A 21,640-nucleotide genomic window follows, 5' to 3' on the forward strand; every position below is an offset into this window, starting at 1 on the left:
AACAAAGGAATTGACCTTGCCGTTCCAATACTTTTGGAAGGGACTGTATTTACATTGTTGGGCAAAGGGTTCCATAATTGTAAGCTGATGGGAGTCAGGAGATGTCCCACTGTGTTTTTTGTTCCCAGCTGAAGAAATTGGTTGGCAGGGTTGTGTTTAAAATGAATTTTGTCACTGAGGTTTTCAGTTGTGTTGTCTTTGTTGCGACTTACACATTTGACATACCAGTTCGTTGGTGTTAGCGGGGTGGCTGCGTTCATCTGGCTTGAATTCAAAATATTCCCACATCATCGCGGTAGGATTAGGCTTTGGAACAAATTCCATTAACTCCATTAACTGTGCAGCTACCAGTTCAACGTCAGAAAATCTTAGCTTCGTATACCCGAGCGCCTGCATTGTCAAACGCACGCGCGCCTGTTAATTCCAAGTCTTTTTTAAGCTCTCCACAGGTGGTCCTTGGCTCTTGGACAACTCTTCTGATTCTTGTTTGCACTCTGTCAGAAATCTTGCGAGGGCCACCTGGTCGAGGCAAATTTATGGTGGTATGATTGGCGTTGCACTTACGTATTATGGCCCCAACACTGCTCACTGGAGCGTTCAGAAGCTTAGATATGTACCTGTAATCAATGCCATAGTTATGTTTTGCGACAAGTAGTTTGCGATGGACTTGAGACAGCTCTCTGCTCTTACCCATTGAGATGTGTCTTGACTCACACCTTGGCAATGAGACCTTTTTGTAGGCCATCAATTAGGACTGAATCAGCTGATATTCATTTGCACTGACAAGGGGCTGGATTGCTGCTTGATTATTGATAGATTTTAGGTGTTGTCTTGGCTTTCCATGCCTTTTTGCATCTCCCTTTCTTCATGTGTTCAATACTTTTTTGCTGTGTCATTTCACATTTTTACACACAACTTAATTTCTGAATTTATTTGTTCTAATTTCTTTGTAAGTATGGATTACTTGGGTTGTTAATAGCACCTTTGGAAGTATAGTTCCTGAGAAAAATGGTGACGTGTAAAATACTTATTTCAACCGCTCTGTGTGTGTGTGTATGGATATATATACAGGAAGCCCTCGAGTTACGACGCACTCGACCTACGACGTTTCGACTTTACGACGCCCGTGCCTCGTCCGCCATTTTGTCCCAGCACCATAGTGTTTCTGCTTAGCTAGTGCATAGTGCTTGTCTGTGTTTGTGCGGCGGGAGTATCTTTGCCTTTTTCGCCCTCCTTTTTTCACACTCTCAGCAGTAATGGTCAGTACAGCATCTTTTTTTAATTTTAATGCATTTTAGTTTCTTTATACGAAGTGTTTACCTTTCCTGCTACGGTCACCTGACCGTGGTCGGGAGACGCAGGGGTTCACTCCCTTCTCTCGTTGCACAGCTGAGCTGGGTGGTGGCAACAATAAAGGCACAAAGCACCGATTTGCTGCTTTAATGGCTTTATTAGCTCCTATGCACATTCAACGTCAGCGGGTCCTCCGCTAATCGCTACTCTGCCAGTCGCCGTCACTACTGTACACAATCGCACCGGCGCGCACTCCTTCCTCCTTCACAATCCCGCCGGACGAAGCCTGCGCAGTGCCGTCTCACGCACACATCGACGCACACTGAGCTTGCTGTCACAATCACGTGGGACAATAACCGTAACAGAAGGATTTCGCCGTAAATTTCGACTTTAACGGTGAAATCAGACTTGCGGAGATTCGTCTTACGTTGCCTGCTTAGGAACGGAACTCGTTCTTAAATCGAGGACTTCCTGTGTATATATATATATATATATATATATATATATATATATATATAGTGCTGTGAAAAAGTATTGGCCACCTTCAACTCATAGTTTCCCCACTTTCATGTTTAAGATCATCAAACAAATGTATTATTATTAGAAATTCAGTGCTTTAGGTTTTTTTTTTGAGTGAGCTGATGCCAAAAGTCTCAAAAGAAATGAACTGAATGGAAAGGTGGGACCTTCGTGGGACTCTTGGTTCAAGATGGTGGCCACTCTGCACGCTCCTGCAATTCACTCTCTCATGCCAAGCTCAAGTGTGTTATATAAGCTATCTATAGGGGAAACTTACACTTTCTACCACAGGTGTTTTGTCGATCAGGCAAGTTTAATCTATTTTGGGGGCACAGAAAATTGCTACTAGGCTAATAAGTGTTTTTCTGCGAATAAAAGGGGGTAGGCTAAAAACGAGAATAGGTGATTTTGCAAATGCCAAATTGCTAATATGTGAGGGTCAATGTTGTTCATTACCTGCCGATGTTACGGAAGCAGTTGAGTCTGGCCTCTGTGTTCTTTCCGGGCCGAGGGGAGTAGAAGCCTCGCTTGCCAGGCTGGTAAAAGAGAGGAGCGTTGTCATCCCCATCGTCTGGGTCATCTAGCTCCATGTCCACCACACTACGTGTTGAACCATGCCGCTTCCGGTTCTCCTGTTGCTATGTAATAACCAAGAGAAGAACATATTAATGGACAGAAAACGGCAATTTTATGTCCAAAGCACAAAAACAACAGAAAAAACATTTCAGTTTCAGAATATCATATCACTTTTTTATCTGATTAAAATTAAGTGACAGTAACAGAAAGGAAAACAATATATTTTACTTGTGCTTTTTCTGGTGCCTCCAAAAGACCCAGGTCCAATATACTGTCAGCGCCATTTTCCCTGGGTAACACAAGAGTTCGTTAGTCCCATTAGATAGTGTTTGTTGTAAAGAGGGATTCAGTTGAACCTGAATATCACAGACATTAAGAGGTATTGAGGTATTTTGAACAAAAAAAAAAAAAAATAGAAAATGGTCCACTGCAGTAAAAATGGAGAGTTGGTTGCTAAATTCATCATAAATACATTGTGTAAGAGGAGAAAACATTCTAACCTTCCATGTGCAATGAGCAGCTCCATCGCCTCTTCTACTCTGGCTCTGAGAGAATCCTCACTAGCCAGCAGCAGCAGCAGTTGTGCAGGGGACAGTTCCAGCAACATGCCTGTGATTTTACTGGCAAAAGCCTGAAGATAAACAACAAGTCTTAGTTTAGACTGGGAAGAATTTTATACAGTACAAGATGAACGCATGCAAAACAACGCAAACACCCTCCAGTTGTTTGAAAAAGGCATGGCTAGTTTCTTTTTATTTTTCCATAAAGTCAAGTTTAAATAGAAATGTGCAGTCATAATCGACCCTAACCCTATTATGATCCTGTAGACAATATGTGCTATTACAATTCTTGGACAAAACAAGTTCAAATAAGGTCAGCAATGGTTTACTTTATTTTTTTGATTTTCTTTCTTGTTAAATATACAGACTGTCCGCTACATTAAGTGCATAAGCAGATCTAATGAGATCCAATACAAAAGCTGTATCAACAATTGTGCCTTTACAAAGCATGTTACTATACAGAGAGATATTTATTGATCACTATTATTGTGGTTGTAATGGTGGGCAAGTGTAATTAGCAACATGACAAGATTTCTAAAAATGTCAAAATCCTGAGTCTGGATGGAATGGCCACTTCAACCTGAGTACAAGGCACCAAATAATTTTGAAAATTGGAAGACGCGCTCCAAAGATATTGTGTCTTTTATGTCTAAAAAAAATCTGCCTTTTGGGGACTGTTCTGTGCAATATACCCTGTAGAAAATCTTTTCATAAAATGCCTGCAAATTAGAGTAATACAATATAAATTCATTATTTCTCCACATAGCTCCTTGACCTTTTTGTTTCATCTGCCACTCAGGGAAGCCCTTCTCCGCCACCAATAAGCTCATACGCTTAGCTTCCGGTATTTACGAGGGCTTCTCAGGGTTCGTGCTGCCTGTTCGCCACCTCACCAATGGCTAATTGAAACAGATGTGACGAAGCGAATATTGCCCACGTTCCCCATGCTGGGGAATCAAAATTGCCTGTGTCAAAAATCAAAAGCCCTTCCTGATAAAAGTTAAAGTGAGCACGCTCATTCTGCTGTGTGTGAACCGTGTTAATGGTTTAGATTTTCCTCTGCTTCGTAAAAGGCTTCAATCCTCCATCCAGCCGCTGCTCGCTAAGCAGTCAGGCTCACGGGCTTTCCCAGCTGCGGGGAGGAGTGCATCGGGGAAGAAAAGACCCGATGCCGCTTGGCACTGAATTGAAGCATGCAGATTCATTACCGCGACGTACGTTTGAAGTGTCAATGGTCAATGTGTCCTGCAATTAGTTCTTGCAGCTAGCTAGCTGCCTTCATCAATGCATGAGAGCCAATCCCATTTTGGTTGTCATGCCGAGTGGTGGTGGCGCTGGCTCAAACCAGGTAGTTGCTAGCTGGGGGCCCAAGTGAAAATCAACAATTTAGACCACTCTGTCCTACTTTTGAAATCTTTTACAATAATCGGTCAGCTAAAGTTAGCCTACTAATATCTACCAAAGATTAAGAATATTGCTTATCTTCAATTAAAAAAGTCAATTTGAGAAAATTCTATATAAAGTCCTTAAGATCCTTCTTGAGGATTATCAAATAGGTGAATCATCTCAACACTTTATAGGAACATTTAACATAGTTTATCATTTTAACCGCGTTTATACGCACATCTTGGTGATGAAAAGTGTCAGTTGCATCACCCTCCACTTCATCTCTATACTTGCCTGACATTGACAGCAGTGCTACTGCTCCTGTCAAGAGTGTCATTATTACATTTTTGCAAGGCATGAAGTTAAAATAAAATAATATTCTACTGTGATGGAAGGTTTTTCTTTTTACAATTCAATTGTAAATTTAAGATTTGTTGTTCATATTAATTGTTTATAACTTTTAGGCCTGGCCTACAGGAACGAGTTGTTTATTTGTTGGTTACATCAAATGTTGTAGTGGTCATACAATAGAATAATTTATATCTTGTTTAGTAAATACTGCTGAAGATAAACTTCCTCCCGAAAAATCGCATGCTAAATCGCAATTGCAATATTTGTTGAAAAGAAAACACAAAAAAAAAAAAAAAAAACCCTCACCATTAACAGTATGTTTTCCAAATTGTTCAGCCTACTCCTGATTGATGACAAGGCTCGATTGTTTTAATTGGGCCCACGTCGTTAAATCTTATCGGCTTAGTTCCCAGTGTCGAGGACTGGCAAAGTGTGGCTAAAGCTTTAGCCACATAAACACTAGTGATTTTTTGGCTAACTGCACATGTGTGGCTAGGGATTTTTATACTGTTTAGCCAAATTGGCTAAGAGGTTTCATGACCCAGTGTCAACGCTGGGTTCTCCAAGTAGACGTGTCACGATGACAGACGTTTAAACGGCTTCTCTTGTCCTAAAAACGCCACTTAAATAACAAAAAGGGAACATTATTTTCGTGAGAATAGCAGAGTGGGAAGTAGAATAGGTTGTGTACTTTAGTCAATTGTTTTGATCTAAATTTATTTATGGAAGATTTTAGACATGTTGGAAGTGTTCATTCCATGTTTTTTTTGTTTTATAAAGAAAATTCCACAAAAATAGCGGCCACTTGTTACGTTTCTACTGCAATTGTGGGAGCTGTTGTTTTTACTATTTTAAAATATAAAATGTGAAGAAAAAAAAAATTTCTTTTTTATCATCAAAAGAGATGCCTGCATTGGCCATATGCACTGAATAGATTTAACATATGCTTTATACAGTTCTTTTAAAGACTATACTATTTATGTCAGATTTTGGAACATTCTCGATCATTTTATAGTGTAATTGTAAAAAAAAATTCTTTATGTATTCAAACAAATCCAACTAATTGGATCTAATCTGTTTCTTTTTTTGTATGTTTTTTTTTAACCTGCCCTGCTCAGCTGCATGGCCTTGCAGAATGGTGGATCTGTTTTCCTTTTGTCCTGGAACAGTTTTGCTGTGCAACAGGAGTTTGAAATACTCCCTCTCCTTATTTAAAATGTTTTAAATTATTCTGATGTTGATTGAAAATGCAGCTGGACAGGTTTTAGGGGACAGGCAGAGGGACAGCGTGGACAAGGGGAATAGGGGTGGGGGCAGGCCCCAGGAGTCAAGCCAGGAGAAATGTGAATACCCACCACCCACCCTATTACTATGGTTACCATTTCCCCGACTGGCAAACATTATCCCTGTACCGTGATCGTGTGTGGTGGGGTGTAGTGTTAACTGTTAATGGACGAGGTTACTCATTACCGACCGGTTGCATTGTATGAACACGTGGGTAAAGTCTTTCCCCCAAAGCTTGTCTGTGGGCAGGCAGGGGGTCAGGCTCATCATTGGGGTTGCCCTCTGATGACGGCCTGAATGGCCTGGTGTCTATGGATAATTGTCTCCTAGAGTCTCTGTAACAAACAGATATGCAACATGTCTTTAAATGACAGAATGGTGGCTTGTTCTTAAAGAGGCATGTGAAGTTAGAGTTCACCTGTCCCGGTCTCTCCTGGAGCCGGCTCGGAGACCTCCACTTCTCCTCTCCCTTTCCCGATCTCGGTTTCTCAAACGCTGCATTAGATCTAAACAAACAAGAAAAACAGTTTACTTTAAAGTTAATTTTAAATCTCAAATTAACTGCTCAGTATGCAAGAATGAACTCAAGTTGCAAAATACAGTGTAGTTTCTTTGTAATTTCATACTTGAATTGTAATCGTGATGACACGTACTGCTGGCCTGCATGCCCTTGCTGACACTTTGGACACAGTCCAAATTGGGCAGCTTGTCGTTGGAAAGGAGTGCCAGCGCAATTGCTGTGTAGAAGCTGCGGGCCACACCGCTGCCTTCGCCCGGCTCATCTTTGAAGGTGACCTTTACCCGGTGTACAGCCATTGGTGTGGTTGTGCACCTCCTGCCAAAGTGAGTGTTTAGCTGACGCATAGTCTGTTGTATTAGCTGGTCTCTATCCCGATCAACTTCCAAGGCCAAGTCCCGGGATTGCAGGTTCCTTAGCTTCTCCATTTCTCTGCGGAACTTGGACTCCTTTACCTCAAAGCCACCAAGCTCAGTGAGAATCTAAAAAAATAAACAAATAAATAAAAAAATTCATAAATCATGATTAAGCCTTAAAAGTAAATTTTGTTACAAATTTTGAGGCATCACCAAGGGTTCCAAAAAGTTAAAATGAAATGAACTGTATAATTTTTCGTTAAAAAAAGGAGATATGTACCGATCCAGGCTCAGCGCCAACATCCTCCATGAAGACACGACCAAAGAGTTCGAGTGACAGACGCCAGCGTCCAAGCAGCATGTCATGTGAAATCATCATTCCCATGAAGCTACAATGAGGTCTGCACACAGTGAGGCACCAGGGAGTATCAATGTATAGTCTGTTACCATATTATCACTACATTAAATGATACCAAGTTGAATAGCTAAAGTTATGCTCAAAGTGTTAGCATTTCACAGACATTATTTAAAACAGTGACATGTCATAGGTGCAAGTACAAGTTTTATAGTTTGAGTATTTTGCATCTAATGTATTAATTCAGCATGAAAAAATGGCGAATGCTACCTGAATGATGGAAGAGGAGGTCCATCACTTTCAGTAAGGCCAATCTCAGCAAGCAGGCTGCTCTTCAACTGAGCAGCAAGGTCGTGGGGTGAAGGGCCAGCTTTTGAGGCTTCCAGCTCCTGGTCTGCTAGTGACTGGTTCTCAGAAGCCCGCTGGGCAGTCTCCATACTCATCACATTCTTTAGGTTGGCTGAGTAAGACATCTTAGTGGGCAGGATCTGAAGGTGAGTTGAATTTAATGTAGACTTATGTCGTGCGATGACAGTGTGGTGGTGAAAGTATGGAAATGTGAAAATGGAACAAAGTAAGCAAGCATAAGCTGTGTTCCAATATCAGTTTGAATGACTAAGCAACATAACATACAAAATAGACATAACTGTATGCTGCTTTTCTTGCCAATATTTCAAATGCTTTGCTTGAGCAGTGGAAATAAGCAATCCTAATAGTTTTTACATAATTCTGTATATAAAAGTAGGGCAATGAAAAATATATTATTTAGATATTAGAACACAGCTGCCCACCTGTTTTTCATGTGAAGAGGGGTGGTATACCTGAGAAGGGGAGGGTAGAGAGGAGCCCAAGTTTACCTCCAGGCAGTTTCTGTCCACGGTTGCCTCAGCCAGGCCTTTGGTTGCCATGGAAGAGGAGGAGTACAAGCCTTGAGAGGGTCGCCCAAACAGATCCTCCTTCCTTGCATTAGGCTGAAAAGGGTAGTAGATAAATAAGCCTAATCTTGCTACAAATGAAAACACCAGACATGGTACTTCTCTCACCTGAGACTCTTTTATTCACTAATACACCAACAGTATGACAGTCCCCTCCAAAAGTATTGTAACGGCAAGATCAGTTCCTTTGTTTTTGTTGTATACTGAAGACATTTTGGCTTCAGATCAAAAGATGCATATGAGACAAAGTTCAGAATTCCAGGTTTTATTTCATGGTATTTAAATCTAGATGTGTTAAACAACTCAGGACAGAGCACCTTTTGTTTGAAGCCACCCACTTTTCAAGTGAGCAAAAGTATTGGAACAGACATTAACTTAAAGTGAATAACATTTAATATTTGGTGGCATAACCTTCACTTGCAATAACTGCATCGAACCTGCAACCCATTGACTTCACCAGACCGTTGCATTCTTCATTTGAAATTATTTTCCAGGCCTTTACTGCAGCCTCTTTCAGTTCTTGTTTGTTTCTGGTGGTTTCTCCCTTCAGTCTCCTGCTAAAATACAGGCTCTATTGAGTTAAGGTCCGGTGATTGACTTGGCCAGTCTTAGACCTTCCACTTTTCCCCCGATGAAGTCCTTTGTTGGGCTGGCAGTGTGTTTTGGGTCATTGTCTTGTTGCATGATGAAGCTTTTCCTGATTAGTTTGGATTCATTTATGTGTAAATTGCCAGACAAACTGGTTTTGTAGATGTCAGAATTCCTTCTGCTGCTACCATCATGAGTTACATCTTCAATAAAGACTAGCGAGCCCGTTCGAGAAGCAGCCATGCAAGCCCAAGCCGTGACATTATCTCCACCATGCTTCACAGATGAGTTTGTGTGTTTTGGATAATAAACTGAGCCTTTCTTTCTCCATACTTTGGCATTTCCATCACTTTGGTAGAGGTTAATCTTGGTCTCATCAGTCCAGAAAACATTGTTCTAAAACTTCTGTGGCTCATCTCCTTACTTATTTACAAAATCCAATCTGGCCTTCCGATTCTTTTTGCTGATGAGTGGTTTGCATCTTGTGGTATGGCATGCATCTTTCTTCTCTCAAAGTCTTCGAACAGTGGATTGTGATACCTTCACCCCTGCCCTGTGGAAGTTGGCAGTGATGTCAATGACTGTTGTCTTTGGGTGTTTCTTCACAGCTCTCACAATGTTTCTGTCACCAACTGCTTTTGATAGCCTTGGCCAACCTGTTCGATGTCTGTTGCACAGTACACAAGTAGTTTCTTTTTCAGAACATTCCAAATTGTTGTATTGGCTCTGCCCAATGTTTGTGCAATAGCTCTGATCGATTTTCCCTCTTCTCTCAGCTTCAAAATGGTTTGCTTTTCTCCAATAGACAGCTCTCTGGTCTTCATGTTTGCCAAACAGCAAATGCAGTTTTCACTGGTGAAACCCAAAGCCAAACAAGCACTATGTCATGTTTAAGCAATCAATCTAAAAGGCAACACCTGAGCAATTAGAAACACCCATCAGTTACGTTCTAATACTTCTGCTAACTTGAAAAGTGGGTGGGTTCAAACAAAAGGTGCTCTGTCCTGAGTTGTTTAACATCTAGATGTAAATACCATGAAATGAAAGCTGGAATTCTGAACTTTTGTCTCAGATTCATCTTTTCATCTGAAACCCAAATGTCTTCAGTATACAACAAAAATAAAGCTTGCTGTTCCAATACTTTTGGAGGGGATTGTATATGGTGACGATAGAGTGATTAAGGTAAAACAGGGACTTAAAACATGACAAAGGATCCTTTGCAAACCAGATAAGTTAAAAAATACAAAAACAAAACTACTTGAAACAGTGTTTCTTTCATAAAAGGTACATTTCATATAATTGTATTATTTCATATTTCAAATGTTTACCTAAAGGGGGGGAAAAAAACATTCTGAATGGAGGTGGGCTACTGAGCTTTAATTTCTGACTTTACTGCTTCTAGGGTTAAGCCCATGCAGATTGACTAAGCAACAATTCTTGCCTGCAAGAGGTGAGGTTGGTCTGCCAATGGAATGGCCTCAGCCAAGGGAACGTCAAATGGGTTCGGTGGGATACATCCCAAGAAGGTCATGGAATCCGAGCGACGGAAGAAAGGATGATTCTGACCTGTTTCAGCAGGAGCAGCATCTTCATCTTTGTCTTGTAAATTTGAACCTGGAGTAAGACAAAGCCATTGTTAGGCAATGAAAATATCCCAGGGTTTTGAAAATTATTTTTGCTTTACTTTGATTGGTGTCCTCATCATTTTCATGTTCAGAGTCCTCATTGTCCAAACCCAATTCCAAAATCTCTCGATTCCTACAGAAAGACATGAATATGGACAGCAAACATGTTAAAGTTAGGTAACAAGACCTTATGAAACAGCATAAAACAGATCTCCGGGATCACCAACATGGAGACCGCGGACACCAGGTAGCCCCCAAGGACTACATAAGTAGTCTGTGGGCCTTTTCTAAAAATAGCTCATCAGTGAAGGGACATTGTGATTATCTAGGACTGTTGTAGAAGTGATCATGTGAAAATGGCGGTGGGAGAGATTCATAGGAATAAAGTGTTCCATACTGATATTGATCAGTTTCCTAATTATTCTGGGAAATCAATAACATGATCACATAAATGAATATCATTATTAAAGATAATTTGAGCAAGTTTGTTATTTCAGAAGTGTATATCAAACTGGTGCTGAAGAAGTAGCTCTCAGTTTCAAAAAGGTTGGCCCCCCCTGGTAACAAACAATTTTGCATGTTACAACTAAACTCAAATGCTGGCAATTTCGGACCTTTCTTAATATCGGCCTAGATTCAAAACCAAACTATGTGACTCATGATATTCCCAGTTACCTTTTTCTGTCAATCTGTGGGGTCTCTAGAGTGGTCTGCTGGTTCATGGCCTTAATCCAGTAGATAAGTGCCTGGAAAACATATGCCACGTGTTTCAGTGAGCAGACATCCAGCACAGGAAGCACATCTGAGTGCTCATCATTGTGGGAGCGCATGAGTGACAAGGCATAGTTCAGGAAGTCACCGCGTGCAGACATGCCCTGGCGAGCTGTCAGCAGAGTGGCCGCTCTCCTGAAACAAAATGAGTGAGACCATCCTTACTAAATCACAACCAATTGTGCAAAAGAATAGTAAGGCTAACTACTACTGACAGATTTCTACTCATTTATTTTTACCTGCGGCCTTCTAGGGTGCGGAGGTTGGCCTCCTCCCGAGCAGTCATGCGTTCCCGCCGAGCTGAATGCTGAGAGGCATGCAGCGGGTGACTGGGGTGACCCGGGTCTCCAGCAGATGACAAAGATGAGCCATATCTCAACTGTGCCTCAGTGGAATCCATGATGGACACCATCCAATTCCAGGTAGGAATCAACTTTTCCTCAACATAGTTCTGATTCAACACATGGAGAACATTTATCTTGTTTAATATAGAGCAGAAAAAAAATATACTCAAATATAGAAAAAGAAAACATTCAGAGTCAGTGATGAAGCCAAGAGGCACTACAGGCTGAAGCTGGAGGGACACTACAACACAGCTGACTCCAGACACACATGGCAAGGCCTCCATCACATCACAGACCTCCGACAGAGGAGCAACATCATCACGACCAACAGCAACAACGGCACACTGCCAGATGAACTGAACGAGTTCTACGCACACTTTGACGCACTCAACACTGACCGATGCAGAGATTGTACCAACAGAGGCAGCACAAAGCCCCCCCCTCTTACTGTGTCATCACCCGAAGTGTGCAAAGATCTGTCGAGGCAGCAGGCCCTGATAACATCCCCGACCGAGACTGAAGGTCTGCTCTTCAGAGCTGTCAGACGTGTTTACAGACATCTTTAACTTGTCACTTGTTCACTCATCTGTGGCAACCTGTTTCAAACAGCCAGGCTGAATATGTAAATAACAGCCTGGCCTTTCCATTATTCTTGGTTTGCAACTTCTGGTATAGCTTCAGTACTTTTGTTCATGCTTTACACTGCTGTAATCAGAAGATTGTTGCTGATGTCACATTTGTGACAGCAGAGCGGAGTATGTGGGTTGCAGCGATGAAAAATTTGCCATATCTTCTCCTGCTGGGTGATTTTGCTGCAGCCATTTACTCTTGTTTGATGGATTGGATGATTGATTTTCAAAGAAGCAAGACATTAACAATTTAAACATTTATTCACTTGATATCAGAAGCCTCAGTAGCGTGTGGAAGAACCAGACACAGCCACAACAGCCTGCACCTTTTCCTCATTCTGGTTAGGGGCTGTCCCAATCCGGTCTTTGAGATCAGAAATTGGTCTGGTGTCAGCAGAAAAAAAAAACAAGGATCGGACTAGATCTAAAATCTCAGATTTTACCACTCTTAATTATACAAGCAGTCCATTCTATGCTCTGCTCCAGCACTTCTACCCAGCAGGGCCCGGATGGCATGCAGAGCCCACATTCACAACAACAGATTGCTAAGGTGCTAATATAGTAGCAAGGAGTAAGAGTGAATATTGCTTGCTTGAATTCGTATATTGACACTCCAGTTGACTGTAAAACAAAATAATTACACCTATTGAATGTTCAAATACATCAAACTCCGTTTCTTCTTTTTTGTTCAGAAAAATTGTTAGCTCAACACTAACATACAATGAATGAAAAACACCACTGACAAGCTAAGAGAAATTAGCATTGAACATGCGACACACATCGCTCAAAATAATGAATATTGGTACACAAACGCTGTATAAACATACAAACAGGCAATATAAAAATACTCACTGGCATATATTCTTCAAACTGTGAAAAACTAGTTATAATAGTCGATCATGACTACTTCTACTTTCTTTGTTACTGCAAATGTGTATCCCATTGCGTGCACCACACTGCCTGCAGGTCAAGACGGGCACAGCAGTTACTTTATGTAACCCATTGGTTAGTAATAAATGGGTCGGTTTTTCCTTATACCTACTGTTGTTGATTATTGTTCTCCGTTTGAGTAATATCACTTCATCAATTCCTTTCTAACATTCCATACTACAAAATAAGTAATTTATTGCTGAAATCTGATCGGACCAATATCGGTATCGGCCAAAACTCAAGGCTGCAATATCAGTATCAGATCGGAAGTGAAAAAGTTGGATAGGGACATCCCTAATGCTGTTTACACACTGGTGTTGGATGGAATCCCATTCTACAACCACCATGTGTCACAAGTCAGCCAATGTGGTTGTGACGCGAACAGCAAGGCCAAGCTGATCCCAAAAGCGTTCAGTGAGGTTTAGGTCAAGACATTCCATCCTCTCCACTCCCAAATTGTAACGGTAGTCTCTGATAAACTTCGTTGCATCATCTTGGAGAATAGGGTTGGATCCCAGACTGTGGAGATATGGGATTGCCAATGGTTGCAGACTCTCATTTGGACAGCTCTCTGCATTGAAATTGCCTCCAATGATGACAAGACTCATAATTCCAGTGAGGGTGATGCCGCCTCACATGGTTACAGTGCCTCGACCAAATGTTACTCTATCAGTGCAGCAATCAGCATAGTGTTCTCTGTCTTTTCCATACTTTGACCATTCCATCCAAATCTAGACTCATCGCTGAATATAACATTTCTCAGGTATCATAAACTCAAAACAAGAGTCAATGGTAACAGCACAATAAGTTGTTTGTCATTGGCCGAGAATATTTGGCAAATTTTTCATGAGGGTCATCCCACAAAGGCATGTTCCTTACAAGGGTGGTACCATTTAAAACGGAAATAAACTGGCTTTCTGACAGCATAAGATTTATAACCAAGAAATATTGTTAGAAAAAGAAAGCATCCATCAAAGATACATTTCCTTATTTTCTTGTGCTAATGTATGTAAAAACTTAAATGTTAATCTCTTCTCATTTTCATCTTTTGACGTCAAATCCAAATGTTCGTCTACATCAGAAAGGAATTGGCCTTATTATATACCAATACTTTTGGGGGCGAGTGTACATAAATATTTCCAGAATTGGTGGGATTGCTATAGCTCACCTGCAGGTTGACCGCATCTTGATAGGTGAGCTTCACAGAGGCAGGGTATTGCGAGTAGACAAGGTGGTTGTACTTGGGAATCAAACTCATGAGATCCGAGATTTGTCTAATGACAATGCTGTAGGCCCGGGCTAAGCTACTGGCAGATGTCAGGTAGCTGCTGGAGTTGCTGGCTTCCAAAGCGGCTGCCGCTGCAGCCGCACTGGAGCTGATTGCACTTGAGCGACGCAGGTTGGTTGGGTCGATATATATGAGTCCAGTGGAGCTCGCTGTAATAAGAGGTGCCCATATTAAGATACATTATGTGTCTGTTACGCACACTTAACTACAGTCACTGAAGTATGTATTCATGCAGAAAGGCCAACAAACATCCACTGACCAGCTGATGTTGAGGAGTTGGGGGGGGCACTTCCAGTAGCCCTTTGGCTGGGGGTGTTTCTAACAGCCCACTGCATGGATCGAGGAGCCTGAGCTGCACTGTTGGCATGGGAAGCATTAGTTGTCCTCTCCAGGGGCTCGTCAAACAGAAACGTCTCTTGGTCAACATCATCGCTCTGACTGCTGCTGCTGTCTGAGTCACTGGAGTCATTGGACTGGGAGTCATCCTCTGAAAAGAAGGCAGGGACACTGCTGGCACCTTTAATAAAAAGAAAAAGAAAATACAGACAAGAAGTTAATGGCATGAGTATTCATCTACATTTAATATCTGTCCATCCATCCATCCATCCATTTCCTGCTGCTTTTCCGACGTTGGGTCGTGGGGGCAGTGGCTTTAGCACGGAAGCCCAGACTTCGCTCTCCCCAGCCACTTCATCCAGCTCTTCCAGGGGCAACTCGAGGCGTTCTCAGGCCAGCTGGGAGACATAGTCTCTCCAGCGTGTCCTGAGTCGTCCCGGGGTCTCCTCCCAGTGGGAAGAGCCCGGAACACCACACCAGGGAGGGGTCCAGGAGGCATCAAATCAGATACCCGAGCCACCTCATCTGGCTCCTCTCAATGTGAATGAGCAGCGGCTCTCCTCTAAGCCCCTCCCAGACCGAGCTTCTCACCCTCTCTCTAAGGGATAGCCTGGACACCCTGCGGCAGAAACTGATTTCGTCTGCTTGTGTCCGGGATCTTGTTCTTTTGGTCACGAACCACAACTCGTGACCATAGGTGAGGGTAGGAAAGTAGATCGACCGGAAAATTGAGTGTCGCCTTTTGGCTTAGCTCCTTCACCACAACAGACCAATACAAAGTCCCCATCAATGGAGACGCTACACAGATACTTGAATTCCTTCACTCATCCCCGACCTGGAGAGGGAACGCCATCCTTTTCCGACTGAGGACAATGGTCTCAGAATTGGGGGTGCAGATTTTCCTCCCAACCACTTCACACTCTGCTGCGAACCTCTCCAGTGAGAGTTGGAGATCAGAGCTTGATGAAGCCAATAGAACCACATCATCTGCAAAAGGCAGAGATGCAATACTGAGGCCACGAAACCGGACCACCTTTGCACCGAGAAATTCTGTCCATAAAAGTTCTGAATAGAATCGGTGACAAAGGGCAGCCTTGGCGGAGTCTAGGGTTGGGTATCGTTTGAATTTCAGCGATTCCAGTTCCTTATTTCGATTCCGGTTCCAAACAATTCTTGATTCCGAATCTTTTAGGGGACTGGGTCAAAAAAGTTTGCATGGTTTAAATAAAGGCTGTCCAAATTATGAACATTCATTTTCTTAGCAGCCTGCAGCATAGACTAAAACGAACATTTGACTCGAGGTTCTTTATAACCAGTATCAATATCAAACCTAAAGTATGAACTAAAAGGCAATGTGTGTGGAACTAACCCAATTGACTTAATATTCATTAATTAATGTTTCAGCTAAAAGTTAAATATAGCAAGGGTTGGCCTGCCAAGGGTTTAGAGCTGGTCCACTGTTCCACGGCCAGGATGAAAACGACCCTGCTCCTCCTGAATCTGAGATTCGACTTCCAGAAGTACCCTCCTCTACAGCACCCCTGAATAGACCTTATCAGGGAGGCTGAGGAGCGTGAACCCCCTGTATTTCGAACACACCCTCCGGTTCCCCTTCTTAAAAAGGGGAACCACCACCCCAACCCAGAGGCACTGTCCCCGATGTCCACGTTGCAGAGGCTTGTCAACCAGGACAGCCCCACAACATAGAGAGCCTTCAGGAACTCCGGGCGAATCTCATCCATTCCCAGGGCCTTGCCACCGAGGAGCTTTTTAACCACCTCGGTGACCTCAACCACACAGATAGGAGAGCCCGCCTCAGAGATCCCAGATGCTGCTTCCTCATGGGAAGGCGTGTCGGTGGAATTGAAAAGCTCTTCGAGGTATTCTCCCCACCGACTCACAACGTCCCGAGTCAAGGTCAGCAGCGCCCCATCCCCACTATACAGTGTGGATGGTGCACTGCTTCCTCCTCCTGAGATACCAGATGGTGGACCAGGATTTTCTCGAAAGCGTCCAGAAGTCGTTCTTCGTGGCCTCACTAAACTCCTCCCACGCCCGAGTTTTTACCTCAGCGACCACCAAAGCTGCTTTCCGCTTGGCCAGCTGGTAGCCATCAGCTGCCTCAGGAGTTCCACAGGGCAAAAAGGCCCGATAGGACTCCTTCAGCTTGATGGCATTCCTGACCGCTGGTACTTGATATTTGTATTTCAGTACTTTTTCAACAGTATACCATTATGACTTTAGTTATCATGGTCATATAGTATTGGTGTGACGTGTGTGTATTGGCAATCGGTGGATACATAGGTTTATTTTACCTTCTGTCATCTAATGTAGAGCATTTAATTGTTCTGCCACTCACTATATGTGGCTGGCATAGATAGTATGTACAAAGTTACATTTGTAGTTAATAAATATAAACCCAGATTCCAATGAAGTTGAGACGTTATATAATGTAGTGATGTCCTGATCACATAATTCAATTGAATATAGGTTGAAAAGGATTAGCAAATCATTGTATTCTGTTTTTATTTACATTCTACTCAACATCCCAACTTCATTGGAATTTGAGTTTCTAATTTTCTGACCTGGGAATCATTGTATTAGAGTCATTTAGGTGATAAGCAGTATTAGTAAAACAAACGACCAACATTAAAAATATTAAAAGCCTGCGTGCATTTTAAAAATTCACTCTTGTCCTGTCATCTGTGTATGCACTGAAGATAGGGTTGGGCATCAAGAATCGAGAACCGATTGGAACCGGTGGACTAACGTTCCGGTTCTCCTGGAATCGTTCAAAATTGAAAATTTTGGTTCCCAGTTACGCTGCCTAGTCCGCCGACCCCGAAAAAGTGGCGAAACCCAACGAAGAAGAACGCCGGCAGTGGCGAACAAAAGTGTGTCTTAACTTTGTTAAAATTAATGACAATCGCCTCAGTGCAACACTTGGAATAAGATTATATTGTGCAAAGGAGGCCTTCAGGATGTGTAGCGTCTGACACGCTCCATCCCCCTCCGAGTCCCAGCCTACACCGCACGGAACTTACAACGCTCAGTCAATTGGGTGAGTGAAACAAAAACTGTAAATGCCAACACTGAGACGGCTAACAAAGTAAACGGTTGGTTGCACTTTTGCACTGATGGTTTTTAGCGTTTATTTTAGTCTTTAAACCAACGTTAAGAGACGATGACAGAAAAATAAGTTTAACATTGAGCTAAAACTCCACCGTAACAACTTTACATCACAATGAATTGGGAACAAAATTCACATAAACGTCTCACAGTATCACAAACACAAACGTTGCGCCTCATCGATGGGTAAGAAAAGGAATCAACGTTTTATAACATTTGGTTCCACCCATTAAAAAATAAATAAATAAAAATAAATAAATCACCGGTGGCGTGTGAAGTTACTTTTTGTACCAAAATGCTGAGTTCCGGTGCGTACCCTTCAAAATAGAAGGCTAAAAGCTTAAAACAGGAAGTCAAGTTAAAACTTGCAAATATAAACCATTTGACGCGATAAAACAGTCCCAAATAATGATTTTAACAATGCTCTAGTTATCTTTTAGCTGAAACATTAATTAATGAATATTAAGTCAATTGGGTTAGTTCCAAACACTTTGCCTTTTAGTTCATATGGATACTAGTTATAAAGAACCCCGTGTCAAATGTTCATTTTAGTCTATGTTGCGGGCTGCTAAGAAAATTGATGTTCATAATTTGGACACCCTTTATTTAAACCATGCAAACTTTTTTGACCCAGACCCCTAAAAGTATCGGAATCGAGAAACGTTTGGAACCGGAATCGGGATTGGAATCGCTCAAATTCAAACAATGCCCAACCCTAACTGAAGAGGAGCTCATACCAAAACGTGGGAAATGCAAAGACACCCTACTGCTTGTAATTGAAATACATTGGGTATATTGAGCCAGGGGTCATTTGTGCGCTGTTTCATGAGGTCTCCAGAACATCTAACAACCCTAAATGCTGAAAAGAGCCAGTGACTTTGTGAGGACAAAATTGGTCTGCAGTAAAAGGAGAAAATACAGTGCAGTGGAGCAGGACAGATATTTACAATTAGCACAGTTAGAGTCTTGAAAGATGTATGCCCAGTTATTTAAAAAAAAACGAAGAAAAATGCTGTAAAGTGTTGAAAGAAGAATGGCTATTTCGGTTTAGTTAAGGTAAATACAACCCAACCTGCTTCAGAGCCAGCTGTGGCTGCTGTGACAACACTCCTACGGCCACTAGCATTATCCTGATTGCTGTGGTTACTTTCACTGTCGCTCTCAGTTTCAGCCGCTGCGAGAAGATCAAGCTCCATGTCACTCCCTAAGAACGATAACCACAGATGAGGAAATACTTTAGCTCTGTTTGGGGCAGGGTTTTAGCTTCAAGTGTCAAAAAAAAAAAAAAACCTCAGTGTCGCACCATCTTCATCATGCTCATCATGTTGCCCTTCTGCCTCAGCATTTTCTTCTCCCTGTTCTTCTTGATCATCATGATGGTCTTCCTCACCTGCTACTCCCTCAACAACTTCAACCTGAGAGATGAGCACAACATAATAACATCGTGCTCCAAATTATTACGCATATATTGCATGATTTAAATAAGTTTTAATCAACATTTTAGTATTTGTTGTTCTGGGCACGTTTTTGCATAATTGTTTTTCCAGTATTTGACAGGTATCTACGGAAGCGTATTGCTGCCACACCAGAAAAAAAAAGATAATTTCAGTAACATGTTTAACCTGATACGATTCACGTTTTAAAACAAATTTCACAATAAAAATTGATCAATTTCAACTTTTAACGTGATACTGGGTGTCACATTATAACATGATAAATTTCAAGTTCCGTGATAAATTCCACGTTATACAACGTGATACTTTCACTTTCGGCAAAACAAAGCCAAACAATTCCTTCCGGTTTAGGTCACTGCCGGAGCCATATGAAGGTATGTGTGTCATCGTTTAAGTGTCTTATAAGAGTTTTTAGGACTGTAACTACGCTGCTCATATATAATATTGTTTAAAAAAAAAAAAAAAAAGGCAGCGTTTAAAAAGATTTAAGAAGACATGAAAATAGGTAGATACGACATACCCCTTTTGAGCTGTGTGCCTATGGCAATATTAAGCTAGTAGGGGCAAAGTCGTAAACGCATTCCATGTGTGTGAATGGCAAAAAAACAAAACAAAACTGAAAACAAGGATGTGTGCACATTAAGCTGCATATGGCTGCACACAACGCTGTACCATCACAAAAAGGGTACTGGGACAACAGGGAATAACCTTTCACAGTTAAAAAACAGGCTTTTGTTTTCAAATGTTTTGTATTGATACACATGCTTTGCGTTGACAAAAAATTAAACCTCATGAAAATAAGTTGCGAAATGAGCAAGTTACAATTTAATTTCAATGTCCACGAATGATCTCCTGATGGGAAATCCGCCCCTGCCAACATGGCTGCCACCTAGGCACGTCAGTTAGCTGGGCTGCTACAGGAAGCAGTTCTATCTAGTCTTCTCTTCATACTTTTGTTCAGGGGGCTACACCAGTGACCTGAACTGGAAATAAATTGCTTTGTTTTTTTATAGCTGACTGCGGAAGTCAAATTTATTGCATTTTAACATGGTAACTTATGTTAAAATGTGAAATGTATCAAGTTAAAACATTAACTATATCACGTGAAACTAGGGGTGTAACGATTCATTCATAATATCGATGTATCTTTTTTTCCCCCCCACTATGATCCAATTGGATCGATCTGTTCTTGGCTAATTAGGCTTCCGGATGAAAATATATTGATTTAAATAGTTTTAAAAGGTAAACAATCGATTGTATCGATATTAGGAAATAACACAGCTGTTAGCGTCCCGCAACCACATATGTATTGGTAGAAACGACATGCCCATTTTGAGCTCCGTACGCTAGGAAGGTCAAAATTGTCAGTGCATTCCATGTGTGTGGATGGCAAGAAAATCAAAAGAACAAGGATGCCGGTACGCTGTGCTGCATACAGTTGGATAAAACGCCGTACAATATCGACAAGAGAACTGGGAGTCCCTTCCACATGAAAACTTTTTTTTTGGTCTTTCCGCCCCAAAAAATTTTGTATTGATAGCATACACTTTGACATTGTCAAAATAGTAACGCTCATGAAAATCGCAAGTTACGACCTTATTTCAGTGTCAATGCATTGCCTTCTATGGAAATGTCGACCTCCCTAAAATGGCTGCCATGTAGGCACATTCGTTAGCCAGGCGCGATGGCGTAGTGTTCATATCTATGCCCCTAACGCTAACATCTTCGACAACGCTAAATTCTTCATCTCTTTTTTTCCTCGTATGCCGAAATCTAGACATTCCTCTCCGTAGTGCCCTTAGTGGGTGGACCGAGACACCACATTCTGTGTGTATGTTTTTTTAGCACTTTTATTGATAAAAACATTGGCCAGTCTGGTCGATGGCAGATGAGAAGGCGACGAGCGAGAAATGATCAATAAGGATGCGTGTGTCTGACTCACCTCACCCTGCATGTTGAAGCCTGTCAACCTCATTAGCTTAGCTCGCTAGCCGCTAACATAGACGTGTTTGTGATCAAAACATTGCTCAGCAGAGATCAAGTGTGAGTTTCAAGTGTTGTGAATGTGATTGTGTGAAACTGTATACCTTTTGAAAAAAAGACAGAGTACGACGAGGGGTAACTTTATGCCACAAAAGAGGAGAACGAGCGACGATGTCAATGACTGGACGCTTTTGAGTTCATTTGGGGGGGGGGGGGAATACTGCTGTCATCATTGTGTTTATATTCAATAAAATCCCCATAACTATGGATTGCTAATATAATTGGTGATTAAAAAAATATAATTCATTGTTAATTGCATTAACTTTTTAGGAAAAGGAACACGTAAAATCATTGGGAACATTGTAAATCCAACACGGAGGGAAGAAACAACTCTCCAGAGACTATCATTCAAAGTAAAACATTCAAACCGT

The 21,640-nt window shown here is 41.7% G+C and overlaps 1 protein-coding gene across 1 annotated transcript in view; it reads right to left on the reverse strand.

Moving 5' to 3' along the window:
• The window catches only part of ubr5 (ubiquitin protein ligase E3 component n-recognin 5), a 145,404-nt gene that overhangs the window by 11,850 nt on the left and 111,914 nt on the right, over positions 1–21,640 (reverse strand). Inside the window, exons 36-52 of the mRNA XM_061777803.1 lie at positions 19,076–19,187; positions 18,845–18,976; positions 14,567–14,824; positions 14,188–14,456; positions 11,356–11,567; positions 11,021–11,251; positions 10,405–10,478; positions 10,162–10,334; positions 7,989–8,168; positions 7,468–7,685; positions 7,123–7,243; positions 6,623–6,968; positions 6,388–6,475; positions 6,160–6,304; positions 2,889–3,019; positions 2,617–2,677; positions 2,269–2,450 (exon numbers count right to left, since the gene is read on the reverse strand). Of these exons, the coding sequence (XP_061633787.1) occupies positions 2,269–2,450; positions 2,617–2,677; positions 2,889–3,019; positions 6,160–6,304; positions 6,388–6,475; positions 6,623–6,968; positions 7,123–7,243; positions 7,468–7,685; positions 7,989–8,168; positions 10,162–10,334; positions 10,405–10,478; positions 11,021–11,251; positions 11,356–11,567; positions 14,188–14,456; positions 14,567–14,824; positions 18,845–18,976; positions 19,076–19,187 (2,933 nt within the window). The remainder of the gene's footprint in view (positions 1–2,268; positions 2,451–2,616; positions 2,678–2,888; positions 3,020–6,159; positions 6,305–6,387; positions 6,476–6,622; positions 6,969–7,122; positions 7,244–7,467; positions 7,686–7,988; positions 8,169–10,161; positions 10,335–10,404; positions 10,479–11,020; positions 11,252–11,355; positions 11,568–14,187; positions 14,457–14,566; positions 14,825–18,844; positions 18,977–19,075; positions 19,188–21,640) is intronic.

The sequence above is a fragment of the Phyllopteryx taeniolatus genome, chromosome 6 (genome assembly GCF_024500385.1).
Source record: "Phyllopteryx taeniolatus isolate TA_2022b chromosome 6, UOR_Ptae_1.2, whole genome shotgun sequence".
Lineage (NCBI taxonomy): Eukaryota > Metazoa > Chordata > Actinopteri > Syngnathiformes > Syngnathidae > Phyllopteryx > Phyllopteryx taeniolatus.